General features: G+C 38.2%; 1 protein-coding gene across 2 annotated transcripts in view; it reads left to right on the top strand.

Moving 5' to 3' along the window:
* Positions 1 to 18685, top strand: part of eloal (elongin A, like) — a 40312-nt gene extending 21627 nt beyond the window's left edge. Inside the window, exons 6-11 of one of the 2 annotated variants that reach the window (XM_028820818.2) lie at positions 833 to 994; positions 1112 to 1209; positions 6458 to 6638; positions 9611 to 9734; positions 10599 to 10711; positions 18284 to 18685. In XM_028820818.2, coding sequence (XP_028676651.1) covers positions 833 to 994; positions 1112 to 1209; positions 6458 to 6638; positions 9611 to 9734; positions 10599 to 10711; positions 18284 to 18345 — 740 coding nt within the window. In that variant the 3' untranslated portion in view covers positions 18346 to 18685. The remainder of the gene's footprint in view (positions 1 to 832; positions 995 to 1111; positions 1210 to 6457; positions 6639 to 9610; positions 9735 to 10598; positions 10712 to 18283) is intronic. The other variant, XM_028820819.2, reaches the window with a different exon arrangement.
* The last annotated feature ends 465 nt before the right edge of the window (positions 18686 to 19150 follow it).

Here is a 19150-nt window from a genome sequence, read left to right as displayed (position 1 = left end):
CGGCTCACTAATTAAGATGGTGGTTAGGGTGAAAACCTGCAGCCACTACGGCCCAACCAGAGTTGGACACCCCTGTTCTAAAGTATTTGTTTAAAATTTTAATTCAGTAATTTTATGCATTTTGAAACAGTGTGATCTGGTGGCATAGTGACTAGTGTTTATACCTCAAACCTTTGGGGCATTGGGTTGGGGATGGAAAAAGGAGATGGAGGTTATTTATGTAACAGCAAATGGAGGACAATTTTTTTTTTTTTTTTAGGTTTTTTTTTTTTTTTTGTTAACTAAGTAAATATTACTGACACTTTTCCAGTATTTAGTGTTAAATGTAAGTACCCACAGTTAAGCACACTCACTGATACCAATCCAAAAATACGTAGACCACGACTGCTAGCTCTACACTACAGACCTGCTTATGTTAAAACTTCTGTACTAAACTTGCCAAACTCAAACCTGATTAAAACCAAATGCATACCTATAACGTTTGCTCGGTTCTTCTGACTTGATTGTATACAACGTGTGAGCTTAATCTCCCCCTCAATAGCTACCACAAGATGATCAAAGCATGCTTGCTTTTACCAGCAGCAACAAGCAATATCTTTGCAAAATAATGCAATTTATTTTTTTGTGTTTGTTTTTTGAGTGTCATGAATAAGAGTCCAAAGAAATGACACTCATCACTCACACTGTGGACAAAATAGAATCTGAATCCTTTGTGTCAATCAGATATTGGGTGTAAAGCATGCTTTCATTTTTAGTTCCATTTTCTTGAGTGAAAATGTGTTGTGTATAAAACAATTTTTGATCTTATTAACTTGATTTGCTTGATCTCCAGTGCCAGAGGCAGCTCCACGCATTGCTGAAGTACCTCCTGTGTTTACAGGACAGAGACTAAATTCTAAAATGCAGGTTTACTCTGGTGCAAAGACCACCTTTTTGTCAAGTATGATGACTTTGTATCAACAATGTATACGTGTGCTTCAAAATAACATTGATTGTAAGTATACACAGTTCTGATCTCCACATTTTCTTTGTAGCTACTGTATCTTAAACAGAAGAATGCAGAGCGACATTGAGCAGTCTTTTTTTTTTTTTTTTTTTTTTTCTTCCATAGCACTCAGTGAGACAGGAGGAGTGCCCTTTGAAATCCTTGAGCCAGTGCTTGACCGTTGTACACCACAACAGTTATACAGAATTGAAGAATACAACCCTGTGAGTTGTCTGAATGAGGGTATTAACTTATGCATGCATATGGAAGAGGGAGTTAGTGTGTGTGTGAGATTTTTACTTAACATAGCACATGTCTAGGAAAAAAAACAAAAAACTACTGGAATATTCCATAGCTGCAAGATATGAGGGATGATGAAAGATTAAAGTAAACGGGGATCAAGAGGTAAAATAGTGTTCAAAAATTTTGAAGGGAATAACTAGGATGGATGTCTGCTTTTAATTTAAAAGGAGTTCATGATTATGGCAGTCCAGATGGAAGTTGGCTAAGGATCCATTTTTTAGTAATTTAATTCGGGGAATAAGTTACCGTATATACTCGAATATAAGAGTTTTTCAGCACCCAAAATGCGCTGAAAAACTTCACCCTTGGCTTATATTCGAATCAGGTCCCGCTGCAAGCGAGAGAGAGCGCGACCGACAGACAGAAACGCGCGGCGTGAGAGACGCACGCACGAGCTGCGAGCGAGTGAGTGGGGGGGGGGGGGCTGGCTGCATAAGGCAGAGAAGGCAGTTAAAGAATGTACCGGGCTTGTTTTTAAAGATTTAAATTAATGTATGGTAATTTTATTGGTATTTATTTTGATTATTGAAACTTACCAGTAGCTGCTGTGTTTCCCACCCTAGGCTTATACTCGAGTCAATAAGGTTTTTCCAGTTTTTGTAGGTAAAATTAGGTACCTCTGCTTATATTCGGGTCAGCTTATACTCAAGTATATACGGTACTTGACAATAGTAAGCTGAATCAAATCTTAATTTAGTGATGTTCTGGAAAATTAACCAGGAATTTGTGTGCTATGTTGGGCTTGATGGCTTGGCTTAATGTTGCCTGGATCACAAATGTTTTTGTTGGTAAAGGAATGGTGGTGTGTAAGAAGTATGAATTTCACCCATATATGTATTGGTGAAGTTTGTTTACTCCAGACACAATTGCCAGTGCTTCATGCTTGATCTAGGTGTAATTGTGTTCAGCCCTCCTGAATGTCAAAGAAAAAGCTATTGTCCTCCCCAGTAGGTAGCATGTGAGAAGACTACACAGAAGCCATGTCACATGCCGGTTGTGTGTTGAACTGATGATAATAGTAATTCAGTATATGTGCTACAAGCACTTTTTGGCTTTTTGAGTACCGATTCTCACTTTTCTTACCAACACCAACATGTTCCTTTAAGCTGCAGTGAAAGTCAGTTTAGTGGTTACCAGATTAAGTATAAATCAGCCACAGTAATTTAATCGGGCTCATTAATGATCTGTTTAGTGAGGATGGTTGGATCCGGTGACTTCATGTGACTGTTATACAGACCTGAAGCATTGATGCGTCAGGGGTATTCCAGTGAATCTTTGCAAAGCACTATTTTAAATTTTTCCTCCTATTTTACACTCCCATTTCAGTTTTTCCAGGTTGACCTAGAACTTTATACTAATGTTTCAAAGTGATGGATAATCATTTCTTGTCACCAAGGGAATCTACAAAACCACCACTACCAATGTAACTAACAGACCTGTGACTATATACATGTAAAGACTGCCACAAAGATATTTTCTAGCATAACCCAAAAGCTGCCTTAGAAAAGAAGAAAAAAATTGTTGTCTATCAAGCACTTTGTCATCATTATGGTGTGGCCCTACTTTGCTTCAGACTCTGGGCAGCTTGGGTTAATACAAAATTTAAAGGTGAGTTAATGTACTTGAAAACACAACAGCAGGGAGAGCGGATATTTTGTCAAAAGATGTAGTTTAACTGAAAATATATTTTGTAATTGGACAGTAGGGTGCAAGTGAAAATCAGTTTATTTTCTCACGTCTTAGCCCCCAGTTTTGTTCCTTTAGTTACCATGATAAATTACAAAGTTTTATGAGAATCAAACAATATTTACTGGTGGCACAAAAGATCAGAATTTTTCTATATTCACTATACAGAAACCTGCGTGCTGATATGTCCAGCTCTTCCGTGCTTTTCAGTTAACTCTTTTAGGGCTAATTTTTTTTTTCTTTTCTCCCAGGGCTGAAAAAAAGTACACAAAGCAATTGTTTAACATGTCAAATCAACCAAAAATATTTACTTTTGACAAATGTTACTGTCTTGCATGTTGTATGAGCCTGCATACTCTATGATTTCACACACATATCACATACATTTTACATAGCAAAGTCTGATCTCGCTCAAAGCAGCCAATTTCAGTTATTGCCACATTGCACTCCTTACAATATGTGTTGCTTTGGTGCCTACTTTTCAATTGTCTGTTGCTGCATTTTCTCACATATATAGTTAGTGTGTACTGTAGAGAGACAATTTACCCGTTTGCCATCGTGTAATGCCACTACCACCAAGTTTTCTGCCCGCATGAAAACTGTATTGTCACCTTATTTCATCTTCAGCCTGTCTGGCTTCAACTGTGAAGCCATGTGTCTCCTGTTCACCCTCACTGTGCCACAAGCTCCAATTCCTCTGCTCTGTATCTCCATGAACAAAATCTGGGCATGTATAAAAATTGTCCAGATGTACACAACATGACCCAAATGTTCATAGCCCTGAAGCAGCTCCAGCACAACCTGACTTGCCAAGGGACAGTTCTCTCTTTGAAAGAAATACTTTCCTGTATATGTAATTACTTTCAGGCAGAAACCAGTGTTTGCTTCTGCCAGTACAAAATCCTTTATGCCATACTTTGTGGGCTTGTCTGGCATATATTTGCAGAAAAAAAAGGCAACCCTTTTATTTTATCGTAGATTCATGCACAGACAAATCATGGCCAGGCTGATAAAATTGTTTCTGTGTTGGTTCCACAATGTCAAGCAGGGGCTGAACTTTATGCATGGCGTTATAGTTTGGCTCACCCCTTGGGATTTGCTTCTGTTTATTACAGAAGTGAATAAAACTTTGCAGCATCACATACCTATCATCACGCTGTGTAACCTGTCCAAAGCCACCAGGGGATAAAGCACGTTTGGACCTATGCTCCCTGTAGTTATATCACCAGTTCTGTTACATCTCTATTTGTAATGCCACAACACCCTTCATCTCGTCTTTTGTTGTGGGTTTCCACTTTGAAAAACAAGAATGTGATGCAAGCGCAGCCCGCTATTCAAAAAACTTCTCTGCCTACTTGTTTGTCTCGTCTGACAGTAGCTGAAAAGCAGCATCCGGAGAGAGCAGCCTGAAGTAGTCCAGCAGCTGGTGATCTGTCGTGTCCAACAGCAAGCCGTGAAGTCCGGTAGCCAGTTCGGCTCCCATGGATCAATGTCTGTGTATTCCTCCCACGCGAACCTTGCCGTAGATGCATCGGCTGGTGTCCGATCAGCTGATGCTGGCTTCTCACTCTCTTGCTCGATCTCCTGATCACTGTCAATAAAATCCGATTCTGAAAAATCAGAGTCCGACTCCGCGGCAATGCGCAAAACATTGTCTGCCGAGTGTTTTCTTTTCTGCACTCGCTTCGCTCCATTGTGACATGTCGATGCCATCTTGCTTTTGTTTACATTTCACAATTCACGCACACGCAAGGATTAGTTGCGGAGTCAATGAGTCTAGCATTCCTCCAAGCACAGAGGGAATGCCTGTGACGTGACCGTGAGTTTTGTCACCACTAACAGCTGATTGTCGCCCTCTGTCCCTGGATGTCGACATTCACCCTAAACCCCTCCTGTCGACATCCGCCCTAAAAGAGTTAAGAGTTTTTGTTGGTGCTGGAAACTGTGTGGGATCGTCTTCTCTAACTTGTAGGAGGTACTGTTTCTGTTCTTGGTTTGTGATGGCTGAATTGAGTGAATGAATTGGTGCCACCCATCGGTCTGCTGCATCATTGACCACTTTCAGATGTTTATTGCACTGAGCTGAAATATATGCTTCATTACTGTCCCATGAATTCGGATTGTCCACGAGGAAGTCCTGTGAAATCTCCATCCTGGACTGTTTTCTTCTCAACAGTATGCAAATGAAAAAAACTGACTTGTCTTTTAGAAGGTAGCTTACAGCCAGTAATGTTCTCAGAGAGTCCTCCTATAAGCCATACACCGTGTCGCGATTGCCTTGACTTTTTATCTACAACTGATGTCATCTTCTGCGGTGGGTTGGCACCCTGCCCAGGATTGGTTCCTGCCTTGTGCCCTGTGTTGGCTGGGATTGGTTCCAGCAGACCCCCGTGACCCTGTGTTCGGATTCAGCGGGTTGGAAAATGGATGGATGGATGGATGATGTCATCTTGCTTAAATTCTTCACCTATACCTGTTATGCAAATATAGCAGTGTTGAGTAATTAGGACTTTTAAGTTTATAATTTTGGTACAGCATTGTAGCAATCTAAATATGCAGATAGCAATAAGAAATAATCCCATCCAGCTTATAGGACTACGCTGTGCAAACAGCCTAACAGCACTGTAACATTTTCTTTTTGTTGTCTCAGTTCTTCTATTATCATTTGCAAGGAGTATGTATACCTGTTGATGATAAAATACTGGAATCACACAAGTTATTAACCTTTAACTTTGGGAACTATGAATGAAATCTCTGTATGAGCATATAAAAAATACCCGGTTTTTTATTTATTGCATTATTTTATGTTTCTTACACAAGTGTCACAGCAACAAAAGTAAACACTAAGCATAGAAAAACAAACTAGGCATAGATAAAAACAATACAAATTTATTTTAAAAGCTGTTATGCTGAATATTCCAAGTACAACACGCGTCAATAACAAGCATAATAGTTACTTGAAAAGGGGATTTTACAATAAATACTGAGGACTTCAGAAGCGTTGTGCCACCAGTAAATGTCGATATATTCATCTCAATTTTTTTTCATGTATCATTTTTATGAAAAGGAACATTTTTACAGGGTAAGACTTCACAAAATAGATATGTCACTTTTTCACATATTGTTCGTTGGCACCCTATTGAGCAGTGATCAATCACTTGAACAAACAGAACAAAAAATTCACTAAGAAGAAATTGAATTTTTTGAGAATTAAGATTTATAGAATGTATGAAGAAACACTGTGGGTAAATATGTGAATCAGGCTGTTCATTTAAGCAAAAAAAAAAGCATAAATGACTTAAACTTCATGCAAATGTTGTGTTCCAAGTGTCACCTGTTCTTCCAACAGAGAAATTAGATTTGAAACCAGGATCGATATCCTAACATTGAGCTGCCTGATTTAAAACAGATTTCTGTCATATTGAACAGGTTGTGCAAAACTAATTTTTTTTTTTAATCATCTCCACATTTTTTTTTCTCAAGGTTTATATTGGTGAAACTGATGATTTATGGATGAAGCACTGTCAAAAAGAATTCAAAAATTTTCAGCTTGATGAATATGAATCCTGGAGAGAAATGTATTTAAGGCTGCTAGCAGAAAGAGAGCAAAAGTTTAAGTTTCTGACAAAAACCATTGCTTCTGCCCATTCTGGAAAGCCACAAGGTAGGACTGAAGCCTTTGTTTTATTATATAGATTTATTTTGAAGCTTTGCTTAATCTAATTTTAAGGTTATTTGACCTTGATCCTGGCCTAAGTAGATTGTGCCATCATAGTTGCAACTAATTCCAGCTTACATCAAACCGCTTACTATCTTTTATTGCGTAATTGGTTTGCATCATTTTGGAATTTTATGGCTCTGGTTATACTTGGTTAGCACGGGTGCCTCACATATTAGTGAATGTGCAAAGACAGTGCATGATGTCAGACTGGTGGATGTCTTTTTGTCATGCCTCAGCTATGTCAATAATGATCACTGGAAATGGATGTGTGTTTGTGTGTATTTAAGAATGCAAAAATCTTCAGTAATTGTTTTGTTAAAAAAAGTGGGGACTGAAGGGTCAGTTTTATATATTTAAAAAGTACTGGACAATTTGAAACCGATATCTTGTTGGATTACGGTCAAACAAATTGTGTTTTTTTTTTTTTTTTTTTTTAGAAAATAGTTTAACCTGCTTGATGTCTGTATAGTCTAAAATACAAAATTGAGTCATACAATGTTTTTGGTTGGAATTATTTGGTTTGACGTTACACGTCTTCTTTGCATACTGTCTTAGAGTAAAGGTTTATTAATGAAGATATAAATAACTTTTTCAGTGTTTAATAACCGATATATTCAGACTGGGGCTTTTTCTATTCTTTAAAGGCCAATTCAGTAATATTTTGATGTTTCTTTTGTAATATGATGTTTAACCCATTTAAAGTTGTAATCAGATGTGCACAGCTCTTTAGCTACAGCTGGGAAGACTAGGGGAGATGATTGTTATGGTCCAGAGTAGAGCTACTGTATAGTTTCTTTTTTTAAAAAAAAAAAAAAAAAAATGTAGTTCATTTTTCTAGACTCCTGATTTTGTTTAATGTAAGTCTTCTCAGAGTGTGCCTTTTTAAATGATTCATTTGGATATTTAATACCAGTTGTCCTTTTTTTTTTTTAAATAGGACATTCAAGTTTTTTTTCCCCCAAGGCTGTCTAGTATATTTTACATCTGTTACACTATTTTACTCTGGTTTTCCTCATATTTCAAAAGTAAGTGTGTTTAGGCATAATTTACATCTGTAAACTAGCAGTGTTGGTCCTATCAGGTTTTTAATCTGCCATGCAGGTTTTGTTCTTGACTTGTGTGGGGAATGTTGGTTGGGTGAAAGGGTTGAAAAATCAACATAGTTTGAAAACGGATGTCTCCCTCTTGGACGGCATGGTGGTGCAGTGGTAGCAGTGCTGCCTCGCAATAAGGAGCCTGGGCTTTGTGCTTGTGTGGGTTTTCTCTGGGTGTTCCAGTTTCTTCCCACAGTCCAGACATGCGGGTTTAGGTGTACTGGCAATGAGAAGTGGACGCTGGCATGTATGTTTGTGCATGTGTTCACCCTGCAATGGGGTGGTTGGCATCCTGCCTATGGATTGTTCCTGCTTTGTACCTGATACTCGCTGAGAATAGGCTTCAGTTTCGCCTTTAGCCTTCTCTAGATAAATAGATTTACAAGATGGACGAACGTCTCCCTTTTATACAGCACAGTGAAATTATGTAACACTGAGGAGCTCCTTTTATAAAAGTTAAGACCTGAATCTCTTATAATAATGGCAGAAATTCCCATTTGGTGTATGGGTGACACTAATGCATAATATTAAATGAGACTGGCTTTAGGATATTGCCATTTTAAAAAAGCTTAATTGGTTCTCCCAAGGCTGGGCTAGTTGCAGCCTGCAGGATCCTACTAGTGACAGGGGTGCGAGTGTCTCTCAGACTACTTATAGATATCTACAATAATCCAGACCTTAAATTCTCTTAAGATGACACTACAGTTGGCTTTTGTCACATGAATAGGGAAAGTCTGTAAAGCTGCCACATCGTGGGAGTGGTGTGTGTGTTTTAGATGTTTGATTGTGTTTGTCCTATGTGTGCATTTTAAAGAATTTCATTTGGTGCATGGCTGATTTTATCAGTGATGGGTTTGTTAGCAGTGTAATTTAGGATGTACCCAATGTTCATGTGTACAAAACAGTATGAGGTTAAAAAGAGAGGTTTTCTAGTGGTAGAGCGACCAAAACAGATTACTTCACTTCAGTATTTGTACTTGGTATGACGAGGATTAAAATGTTCCTAACCAGAGGAAACATGATGACCATAGCATTAGGCAAATTATTTTTAAATGCTTCATGGCAAAATTGGAAAATGAGGTAAGGTAATTGCAATTTTGGTATTGCATTGCTAATATATATTTTATTCTAGTCTTCAAAAGTTATAATTTCTGAATCTGTTGCAACAGGCAAAACCTCTTCATTTTTCCAATTTTTACAGAGTTGTATTCTAATGGAAGTGTAGACTTCACCTAAGATGAAGCTCAAATTGTTATCCTTCATGGTTAATTTGAATCTGTTTCAGAACTTTAGATACAACCAGAGAGATTTTTCAATTCTGTTCTCTCCTTTTACTATTAATGTGTACAGTTGGAAGTACCTAATGTAGCAAGTCTAAATGTAATCTTTTTGATCAATAAAGACAGAGTAATTAATAAAAACAAAAGTTATTAATACTTTAAACAGTGACCATTGTAAAATTTGACTTTACTTTGGTATGCCTTTGATATTTACAAAGATAGACTTGTTTCACCAGAGTAGTCCTGGTAACATAATAGTAATAATAATACATTTTATTTATATAGCACCTCTCCCATGCTCAAGGCACTTCACATGAAAGTTGTATATAAAAGCTTCTTGTTGTACATCCCATCCCCCCCCCCCCCCCCCCCCCCCCCTTAAGCTTACAGGTTGTTTACATTTAAAATTTAAATATCCAGCATTGTTTATGTAAATAATACAGATCCATGTGTATACATTTATTTTTAAAGATTATTTAATGTGAATACTAAAATGCATTGCCTTTTTTGGAATCTGAATGAATCTTTCTTATACTTTCAGGTAGAAAGGTGAAACTGGCTTTTGTTAATTCTATTGCCAAACCACCCAGGGAGGTACGTCGGCAACAGGAAATCCGTGGCACTGCAGGGTCACTACATCCACAGCAGTCTCTTGAGAGACAAAGGTATGTTTTGTAACATGGATGTAATCTTCATTGGTATGACGACAAATCATATCAGTATGCTAACAATCTGAAAACTGAACATTCAAAGCATTTTTTTTTTGTTTTTTTAAAAAGCTGATATGATTTTGCAGTTTTAATAAAATGTATGCAGTAAATCTTTGAATTACCTTTTGTTCGACATTTTACATTCCAAAATGGTCTACCTTACATTTGGCACAAACTGCCATCAGATAAGGTTGGTACACAGGTTAAACTTGTTAAAACATTATTTGCTTTCTCGTTAGCATTTTTCTGAATCTTTGCCTGCGTATTCCATAGAATATATATTTTGCGGAGTTTGCTTTTAATTCCAAATAGGGTAAGATGTCTGGTTGTCGTTACATTTCACTCCTGCATGTACATATGTGTACCTGTTTCAGGGCCATTTTTTGTTTTGCATCCAATACCGTTGGGATGGATAGATAGATACTTTATTAATCCCAAGAGGAAATTCATATACTTCAGCAGCAGGATAGTCACTAGCTCCTCTCAAAACCTGATTAGATTACGAAGGGTTAGAAAATGGACATCTGGAAGACAATATAATGTAGAAATTATATTTAGTTTTGGATTTTCACCAGAACTGTTATTTTATGCTGTCATACTGGTAGTTGGCTAGAAGTAATGTATGCAGAATTCTAGACACTTACCAGGGGTCTGCTCTGATGTGGTTTCTTAACAATTTATTGAGCTGTTTAATTTCTTTATGACAGTACTTTGTAATTATAGCTGTTGAAAAGTTTGTGTATTGAGCCATTTTGGCTTATTAGACTGTGATTAAATAAATGTAATTCCTCTCTCTGTCTCTACTCTCTCTCCTAAAAGATCTTCAGAAAATAAAGGAAAATGTAACTCCTATGAATCACAGAAGTTCAGTAAGGACCATGTCAGCCCACCAAATACAAGGGCAAGTCAGGATCCAAAGAAGTTTGTTAGGAGTAAGTTCAAGTAACCTTTATCTCTGTTTTAATAACATTTTATTGTCAGATTATCAAATCCACAGTGTCACCCTTATGTTCCTTAAATCTGATAAAGGTTTTAGATAGAATCTAGGAACTTTAGTTTGAATAGTTATAAAATACAAAGATACAGTAGATGCAAGTACAAAACCATTTCTTTAATGTGGACAACAAAGCTGTAAGTTTCAGTGAAATCATAGTTGAAGTTGTAATGTATTTCTTCAACAAGCTAGAAGCATTCCATGTGCAACAAAAGTTTGTGTGTGATTGAAGCATTTTTTCAGGAGTGGTCTCCTTATTTTTACCTTAAATACTCAATGTTAAACACCATCTTTTGTTAATTATAAAAGTGTGTATCTAAAATGTTTAGTTATCTCTTGCCATAAGCATTCTTGAAAAATTTTCACCCAGCTGCAAAAAGACAAAATACAAGTTTGAGTTTCTGTACATTAAACAGTCCTTTACAAATTGTTTGCTGCCTCTTTAAGCAAAAGAAAGTCAGTTGCTGAAGCCTAAAGATTAAGTTACACATGTTCTGTTTTTGACTGTCAGCTGTTTTTGTTCCTTGATCAGTTATGTCAGGTCTGCTATAGTTCATGACATGAAAGTTCACTAATTCATGTTCTGAACCAAAGGCTTTCATTTAAAATGGAGATATGCGTGTGATGGCAGTGAGAGAATTTTCATACAATTGCAAGGTTGCCCTGTTACTACCTTACTTAACCTTTCTACCTCGGTGGATTACTAATATACAGTAAATTGTGTATTACCTAACATTCAGTGTTTATGCTGCTGTAGACAGTCTCATGTCCCCCTGAAAAACCCAAAAGTAAATGAGCATATTGTCGAGTATGTCCATTAGAAAGATTTAAGTCTTGTTAGAAAAGAAAGAAAAAAGCAAAAAAAAAAAAAAATAGGTAGAAGTTAGTGAAAATGGAGAACCTGGTTATTCATGATTTTTATTTGGTTCCTGGTGATAGTGCGAAAGCATAATTTTATAGATGTCTTAAAGTGACACGTGCACGCATTGCTGACCATTTGTAAAGCACAATGCTAAAAGGAAGTCAAACACTTAACAGGGTTCATTTACAGTGCATCCGGAAAGTATTCACAGCGCATCACTTTTTCCACATTTTGTTATGTTACAGCTTTATTCCAAAATGGATTAAATTCATTTTTTTCCTCAGAATTCTACACACAACACCCCATAATAACATGAAAATGTTTACTTGAGGTTTTTGCAAACTTATTAAAAATAAAAAAAAACTGAAATCCCATGTCCATAAGTATTCACAGCCTTTGCTCAATACTTTGTCGATGCACCTTTGGCAACAATTCCAGCCTCAAGTCTTTTTGAATATGATGCCACAAGCTTGGCACACCTATCCTTGGCCAGTTTCGCCCATTCCTCTTTGCAGCACCTCGCAAGCTCCATCAGGTTGGATGGGAAGCGTCGGTGCACAGCCATTTTAAGATCTCTCCAGAGATGTTCAATCGGATTCAAGTCTGGGTTCTGGCTTGGCCACTCAAGGACATTCACAGAGTTGTCCTGAAGCCACTCCTTTGATATCTTGGCTGTGTGCTTAGGGTCATTGTCCTGCTGAAAGATGAACCATCGCCCCAGTCTGTGGTCAAGAGCGCTCTGGAGCAGGTTTTCATCCAGGATGTCTCTGTGCATTGCTGCAGTCATCTTTCCCTTTATCCTGACTAGTCTCCCAGTCCCTGCCGCTGAAAAACATCCCCACAGCATGATGCTGCCACCACCATGCTTCACTGTAGGGATGGTATTGGCCTGGTGATGAGTGGTGCCTGGTTTCCTCCAAACGTGACGCCTGCCATTCACACCAAAGAGTTCAATCTTTGTCTCATCAGACCAGAGAATTTTCTTTCTCATGGTCTGAGAGTCCTTCAGGTGTCTTTTGGCAAACTCCAGGCGGGCTGCCATGTGCCTTTTACTAAGGAGTGGCTTCCGTCTGGCCACCCTACCATACAAGCCTGATTGGTGGATTGCTGCAGAGATGGTTGTCCTTCTGAAAGGTTCTCCTCTCTCCACAGAGGACCTCTGGGGCTCTGACAGAGTGACCATCGGGTTCTTGGTCACCTCCCTGACTAAGGCCCTTCTCCCCGATTGCTCAGTTTAGATGACCGGCCAGCTCTAGGAAGACTCCTGGTGGTTTCAAACTACTTCCACTTATGGATGATGGAGGCCACTGTGCTCATTGGGACCTTCAAAGCAGCAGAGATTTTTCTGTAACCTTCCCCAGAATTGTGCCTCGAGACAATCCTGTCTCGGAGGTCTGCAGACAATTCCTTTGACTTCATGCTTGGTTTGTGCTCTAACATGAACGGTCAACTGTGGGACCTTATATAGACAGCTTTGTGCCTTTCCAAATCATGTCCAGTCAACTGAATATACCAGAGGTGGACTCCATTTAAGCTACAGAAACATCTCAAGGATGATCAGGGGAAACAGGATGCACCTGAGCTCAATCTTGAGCTTCACAGCAAAGGCTGTGAATACTTATGTACATGTGCTTTCTCAATTTTTTTATTTTTAATAAATTTGCAAAAACCTCAAACTTTTTTAATGTTGTCATTATGGGGTGTTGTGTGTAGAATTCTGAGGGGAAAAATGAATTTAACCCATTTTGTAATAAGGCTGTAACATAATGTGGAAAAAGTGATGCGCTGTGAATACTTTCCGGACGCGCTGTATGTAAAGAATTTAATTAAATGCTTCTAAATGGGGCTAAGAACATCAAGGTTCTAACTCTTGGATATCTAGTCATTTAAAAAGGCAATTTGAAAAAAATCCAGAATGTTCTCCCTGGATTAGGGCCAGAGTACTTCATAATATGCAGTTAAAGCATTAACTATGCACATCAACACTTGGGTAAAGGTTCACTTTTTATTACTGATATTTTAACATGTAAATGTGTTTTTGTGTAATCTACTAGATTACAAAATTACTAAATGTTAGCCCAACAGGCTTCGTCACCCAATTCACTTAGATTGTCTAATGTAACATCAAATCGAGACCTGAAGGTTCCAAAAGTCATACACTTCATCATACTACTTGGTAATTTATTGCATGTGTCTGTAGTTCTTGGAGGGGGAAGCTTTTCTATTGCGTGACAAGTTTATAGCTGTGTCCCTGTGGTGGTTGTTTCATTGTCCCTTTATTACTTTTATAGCTTGTCTGTTTTAATGAACACGTTCATTTCGTCTCATTTAGAAATGTGACTTGCATGATCAAAGGCTGTCATATGGACATGTATTTTCCTCTTCTGCATATATGATTTTTAAAAGTGAATTCTTTGTACAGGTTCTGTCCAGTCTTTCGGGGGTGGGGGTGTATAATGTAGATGTACATCATTAAAAAGTTAAGGCACCCTTGCTTAAAATGTTTATTACTGTGAATAGTTAAGTTTGCAGAACAAGAACTGATCAACAGAAGGCATAAAGTTAAAGATGGACTATGATTAGGATTAGATTAGGACTCTGGCTTGTCATCATTAGGGAACCCAGGTGATGCAATTGCAAAGCTGGAAAAATTCTTGGACTCCTCAAACCTTGTCCCAACAATCGGTAGCCCTGGGCGCCTCGACACAGCTGCCTAGCACTCTGAAAATTAAAAGAAGTGATGCTCACAATGCAGCAGAAGGCTACAAAAAGATAGCAAAACTTTTTTAGGTTGTTTTCCTCAGTTTGCAATGTTGTTAAATGGCAGTTAACAAGAACGGACGTGGTCAAATTGAGGTCTGGAAGACCAAGAAAAATTTCTGAAAGAACTGCTCATTGAATTGCTAGAAAGGCAAATAAAAAACGTTCATGTGACTGTAAAAGACCCTCATGAAGATTTAAGACTCTGGAGTGGCTGTGCAGTGTTCTGCTGTGCAGTGACACTTGAACAAATGTGGTAGAGTCATCAGAGGAAAACCTTTTCTGCATCCTAGCCACAGAATTCAGTGCCTGAAGTATGCAGATGAGCATCTTGGCAAGTCTGATGCACTTTAGAAACCAGTCCTGCAGACTGATGAAGTCAAAGGGGGGCCGAATTTGCACGTCTTCGACTATTAAGCATGGTGGCGGATCAATCAGGATTTGGGCTTGTGTTGCAGCTAGTGGCACAGGGAACATTTCATTGGTAGAGGAAAGAACGGATTCAAATAATTATACCTTGCACAACAAAGTTTTTGCTTCTTGAACACTGTTGGGTGTTTCTGATTTTTGGGTGCTGATCACGAATATCACATCAAAATTTACCAATCACATACTGTTTCAGAGAAATCTTCAGTTTTGTCATGATTTTTTCTTATATTTGTATCCAAACATTTTCGCTCCCATTAAGTGACTTAACAACAGTTTGTGCAGCCTGGGCATGTCCAGGCATGGAATCAGGCTAGGGTGGAAGTTGACATCCTGGGTAGGTCTGAACGAGCTTGACGCTGTCTCAGCATGCTATAAAGGTGGCTTTCATACACTGATCCTGCTCATTTGGTTAATATAGTCAGTGTGTATGTATACGTATCAGTATAGTAAAGTATAGTGTCTGTAGCAATACAACAGTATGTAAGCTTGATGCTATAGACGTGTCAGGTGATATGTCTTGTCAATGTCATAACAGCTGCGATACATTCTGCTATATCTGTGGCAAATATATACTTGTGCCTCAGAGACGTTGGATGACTGTTCTTGTGAAGAAAGCTTCTGTATTTTGGCTGCAAAATTGATCAAGACAAGGAATGGGCGCCTCACATTTACTGTGTGACTTGTGCTGTCAGTCTGAGAGCCTGGCTCGGAGGCACTCGAAAGACGATGCCGTTTGCTGTTCCGATGATATGGCGAGAACAGAAAGATCATGTGACGGACTGTTTCTTTTGTTGGACTAATGTGTCTGGTTTCTCTGCCAAAAACGAAGTCAATTGAATATCCTAATCTGCCTTTAGCAATGAGACCTGTGCCACATGACGACAGTCTTCCAATTCCGAAACCACCAGAGGATTGGACTTTCGACGAACCAGATGAAGAAACTGCAATGAAGGGTACTGACAGTGACATTGACCCAGATTTTGAACCGTGCTCATCAGGCGATGCACATCTGATAACACACTCCGAATTGAACGATTTTTCAGAGATTTGGGTCTGTCAAAAGCAAAAGTCGAGCTGCTGGCTTCGAGACTGTAGGAATGATGTTTGTTGTCACCAGGTACGAACATTTGTTTTTCGAGGCTGACATGATATAACCAAATTTTTTGCACAAGTCGACAGTCTGTTTCTGTTGTGACATTGAAGGACTGTTCTTGGCCTTGGGTTGTGATCACAACCCGAAAGTGGTGTCTCCATTGATTCGTCAATGTTAAGCATGAAAGCTGTTCTGCTACACAATGGCAACGTTTGTCCTTCAGTACCTGTTGGCTATGCAGCACACATGAAAGAAACGTATGAGAATATGGAACTGTTGCTGAAGCACATCTAGTCTACAAACTGAACTGTTCAAAACAAGATTAAAGACTCATTTCTATTCACTTGCATTCCGTGACCTTTAGTAATACTGATGGTTTTCTCATTGCGATTATGTAACCTCTATTTTATTTATGTTCATCGGTTTGTTTTGTTCATGTTAATTGTATGTTTTTCTTTTTATTCTATTATTGTAAAGCACTTTGGCCACAGCATTCCTCTGTTGTTTTAAATGTGCTATATAAATAAATTTGACATTGACAGTATAACAGGTACACCTGGAATATCTGTGGAGATCTTAGTCGTTGCTCTGTTACTAGGACTGCAGCTTGGCTATATAAAGTAGTGTTGGTTCATCTGTTAATGGGAAAGCCGTGCCAAAGAGTCGCACTATTGTCGACAAAACTGGCCACTCCGTCAAAAGTTAGTAGGTACCTGTCACAATCGGCGAAAACTTTTCAGGAAGCAAGAATTTTAAATATTGTGCAGTTACCAGCAAATTCTGGAAGCAAACATCACACTTTTTTTTTTTAAATATTATAAACAAAGAGGATGGGTCCTACAAGATAATGATCTGAGACACATCTCAGTCTACAATAGAATACTATAAGAGGTGCAAGCTGATGGTTCTGCCATGGCCCTCTCGGCCCTCCTACCTAAATGTCATTGAAAATCGGTGGATAGATATCAAAAGAGCAGTTGCATGCAAGGTGGCCCAAGAATCTTGCAGGATTAGAAGCCTTTTGCAAGGATGAATGGGCGAAAATATCCCAAGTAAAAATTGAAAGACTCTTAGCTGGCTACAAAAGTGCTTACAAGCTGTTACTTGCCAAAGGGGGTTTTACTAAGTACTGACCATGTTGGGTTCCCAAACGTTTGCTTCAGGCCCTTTTTGGTATTTTGTACCTGTGAATGATGGAAATAAAGTAATCTTGCTTCAAATATTAAATGTCATTTGTGTTAACTTTATGCATTTGGGTGATCAGTTCATCTTCTGCTCACTTAACTATTCACAGTAAGACATTTCAAGCAAGGGGGCTCAAACTTTTACATTCTACTGTATGTTTATATATAGTGACTATAAAAAGTATTCACCGCATGGAATTTTCCACATTTTACTCCATGTTGAATCGTAGATTTAATTTGGCCTTTTTTGGCATTTCAAAATTAAAATAGATCTCTGTAAAGCGCGGGTGTCGAACTCCGAGCCTGGAGGGCCGCTATGCCTGCAGGTTTTCATTCTAACCCTTTTTCTAATCAGTGAGCAGTTTTCACTGCTAATTAACTTATTTTCCCTTCATTTTAATAGTCTTGTTTTTAAGGATTCAGCCCTCTGAATTATTTTCTTCATTAAATGACAACCAAACAGAAATGAGATGAAAAATGAGCCGAACAGCTGACCAGCTAAATTGGGGCTTTAAATGCCAACCAATTTCACTCTAACCAGTTCCTTAATGAGAAGCTGATTCTTCCTGTTAATTAAACTCGTTATTTAATTCCATGGCTTGTTGCTGCTCTCTTTCTGCCACAGGAGACATTTCCAAAACTTGTTCTGTTTTTTCTAAAAACACCGTCAATTTTTTGGGGACCTGAGAGATCAACCTTACTGAGACCTTTCTTTAATTTCAGATATTGTGTGATGGGCACAGATGAGCTGGTCATGTGGAGGCTTGCTTTGTGTCTCATTGTTTGGCTGCCAATTAAGGAAAAAGAAACAACCAAGGGGCCTGAGTCAAGTTAATTAAAATTAAAGCAAAAGTTAAATTAGAAGCAAAAACAGGTCACTAAGAAGATCGTTAAAATGAAAACCTGCATTCTCTGCGGCTCTCCAGGAACGGAGTTTGACACCCCTGCTGTCAAAAGGGAGTTGAACTAATTATGGAAAAAAACGCAAACTATCGTCACAAGAATTATGACACACCCAAACCATTGTCCTGTAATTTATTGTATAACAATTAAAATGTGGAAACTTTCTTGAGGGTAAATTTTTATATGCGTTCTTTATAAAGCCGCTTGTTTTAATTCCATCATAAATCTACTGTATATTTATAGAAACTAACTACAAGTAATTTACTTTTTTCCTTCTAGAAATTGCACCAATGATGGCAAAGTCTTTAAGAGCCTTCAGGAGCAGAGTTGGGCGACGGTAGTTTAAAAGCAGAAATTTGTCATCCTGTTCAATCAACACACCGAGCCTGTATCGGAATATTCCAGTAATGTTCAATTATTGATATTCGAGGGGGTTTGAACCATTTGTTGTACAAATCCATCTAGAAGTTCTGCATGTATTCTGAATATTTAACTTTTAAAGAATCCAAAAATCTGCCAAGAAGGTGACTGATTTTTCAGCTTGTAGTTTTTGTAGTAGCTCAGTGCAGTATTTGCCAAATGCCAGCGTTCTGATTTTTGTTTTCCTCTTTTTGCTTGTTACTGTTGTGTAAATTCAATTAAACTTGTTTTTGCTGGCAAAAGGCCATGCAAATAAACATTTTTCCCTTGCATGTTTTAAACTTTTGCTTCAGAACCTCTCAACACATTTTGAAAAAAAAAACGGGATAAGGAGATTGAAATTAGAAGTACTTCTGAGAGGACATACTTTAAATATTGGCTATAAATTTACAGCAGTTATCAAACAGAGCTTGACAGAGCACACTTTCCCAAATCTTGATGCATGCATATAACAATATTACATTATAACTGCTCCTTGGGTAAAATATTCTGGGACAGCATATAATCAGTAATAAGCACAAAATCTGTTAGAGTGGAAAATCTGAAGGTGTGTGAGGCTTCAACAGAGTTCAGCCTTCTCGTGCTAGTGTTGCTTGGAAGGCAAGTTTACACAACCTTTAAAAGCCTGTTACTGCATGCCTTGTAAAACCTGCCAGTGAGTTCATCCAGCTAGCTTCTTTAAGTTTATTCTAGCTTAACCTGTAAAATGTGTTGAAAGGACCGTTG

The sequence above is a fragment of the Erpetoichthys calabaricus genome, chromosome 15, assembly GCF_900747795.2.
Source record: "Erpetoichthys calabaricus chromosome 15, fErpCal1.3, whole genome shotgun sequence".
In the NCBI taxonomy this organism is placed as follows: Eukaryota; Metazoa; Chordata; class Cladistia; order Polypteriformes; family Polypteridae; genus Erpetoichthys; species Erpetoichthys calabaricus.
Note: the sequence above shows the minus strand (reverse complement) of the source record. Positions and strands in the feature narration are given on the sequence as shown.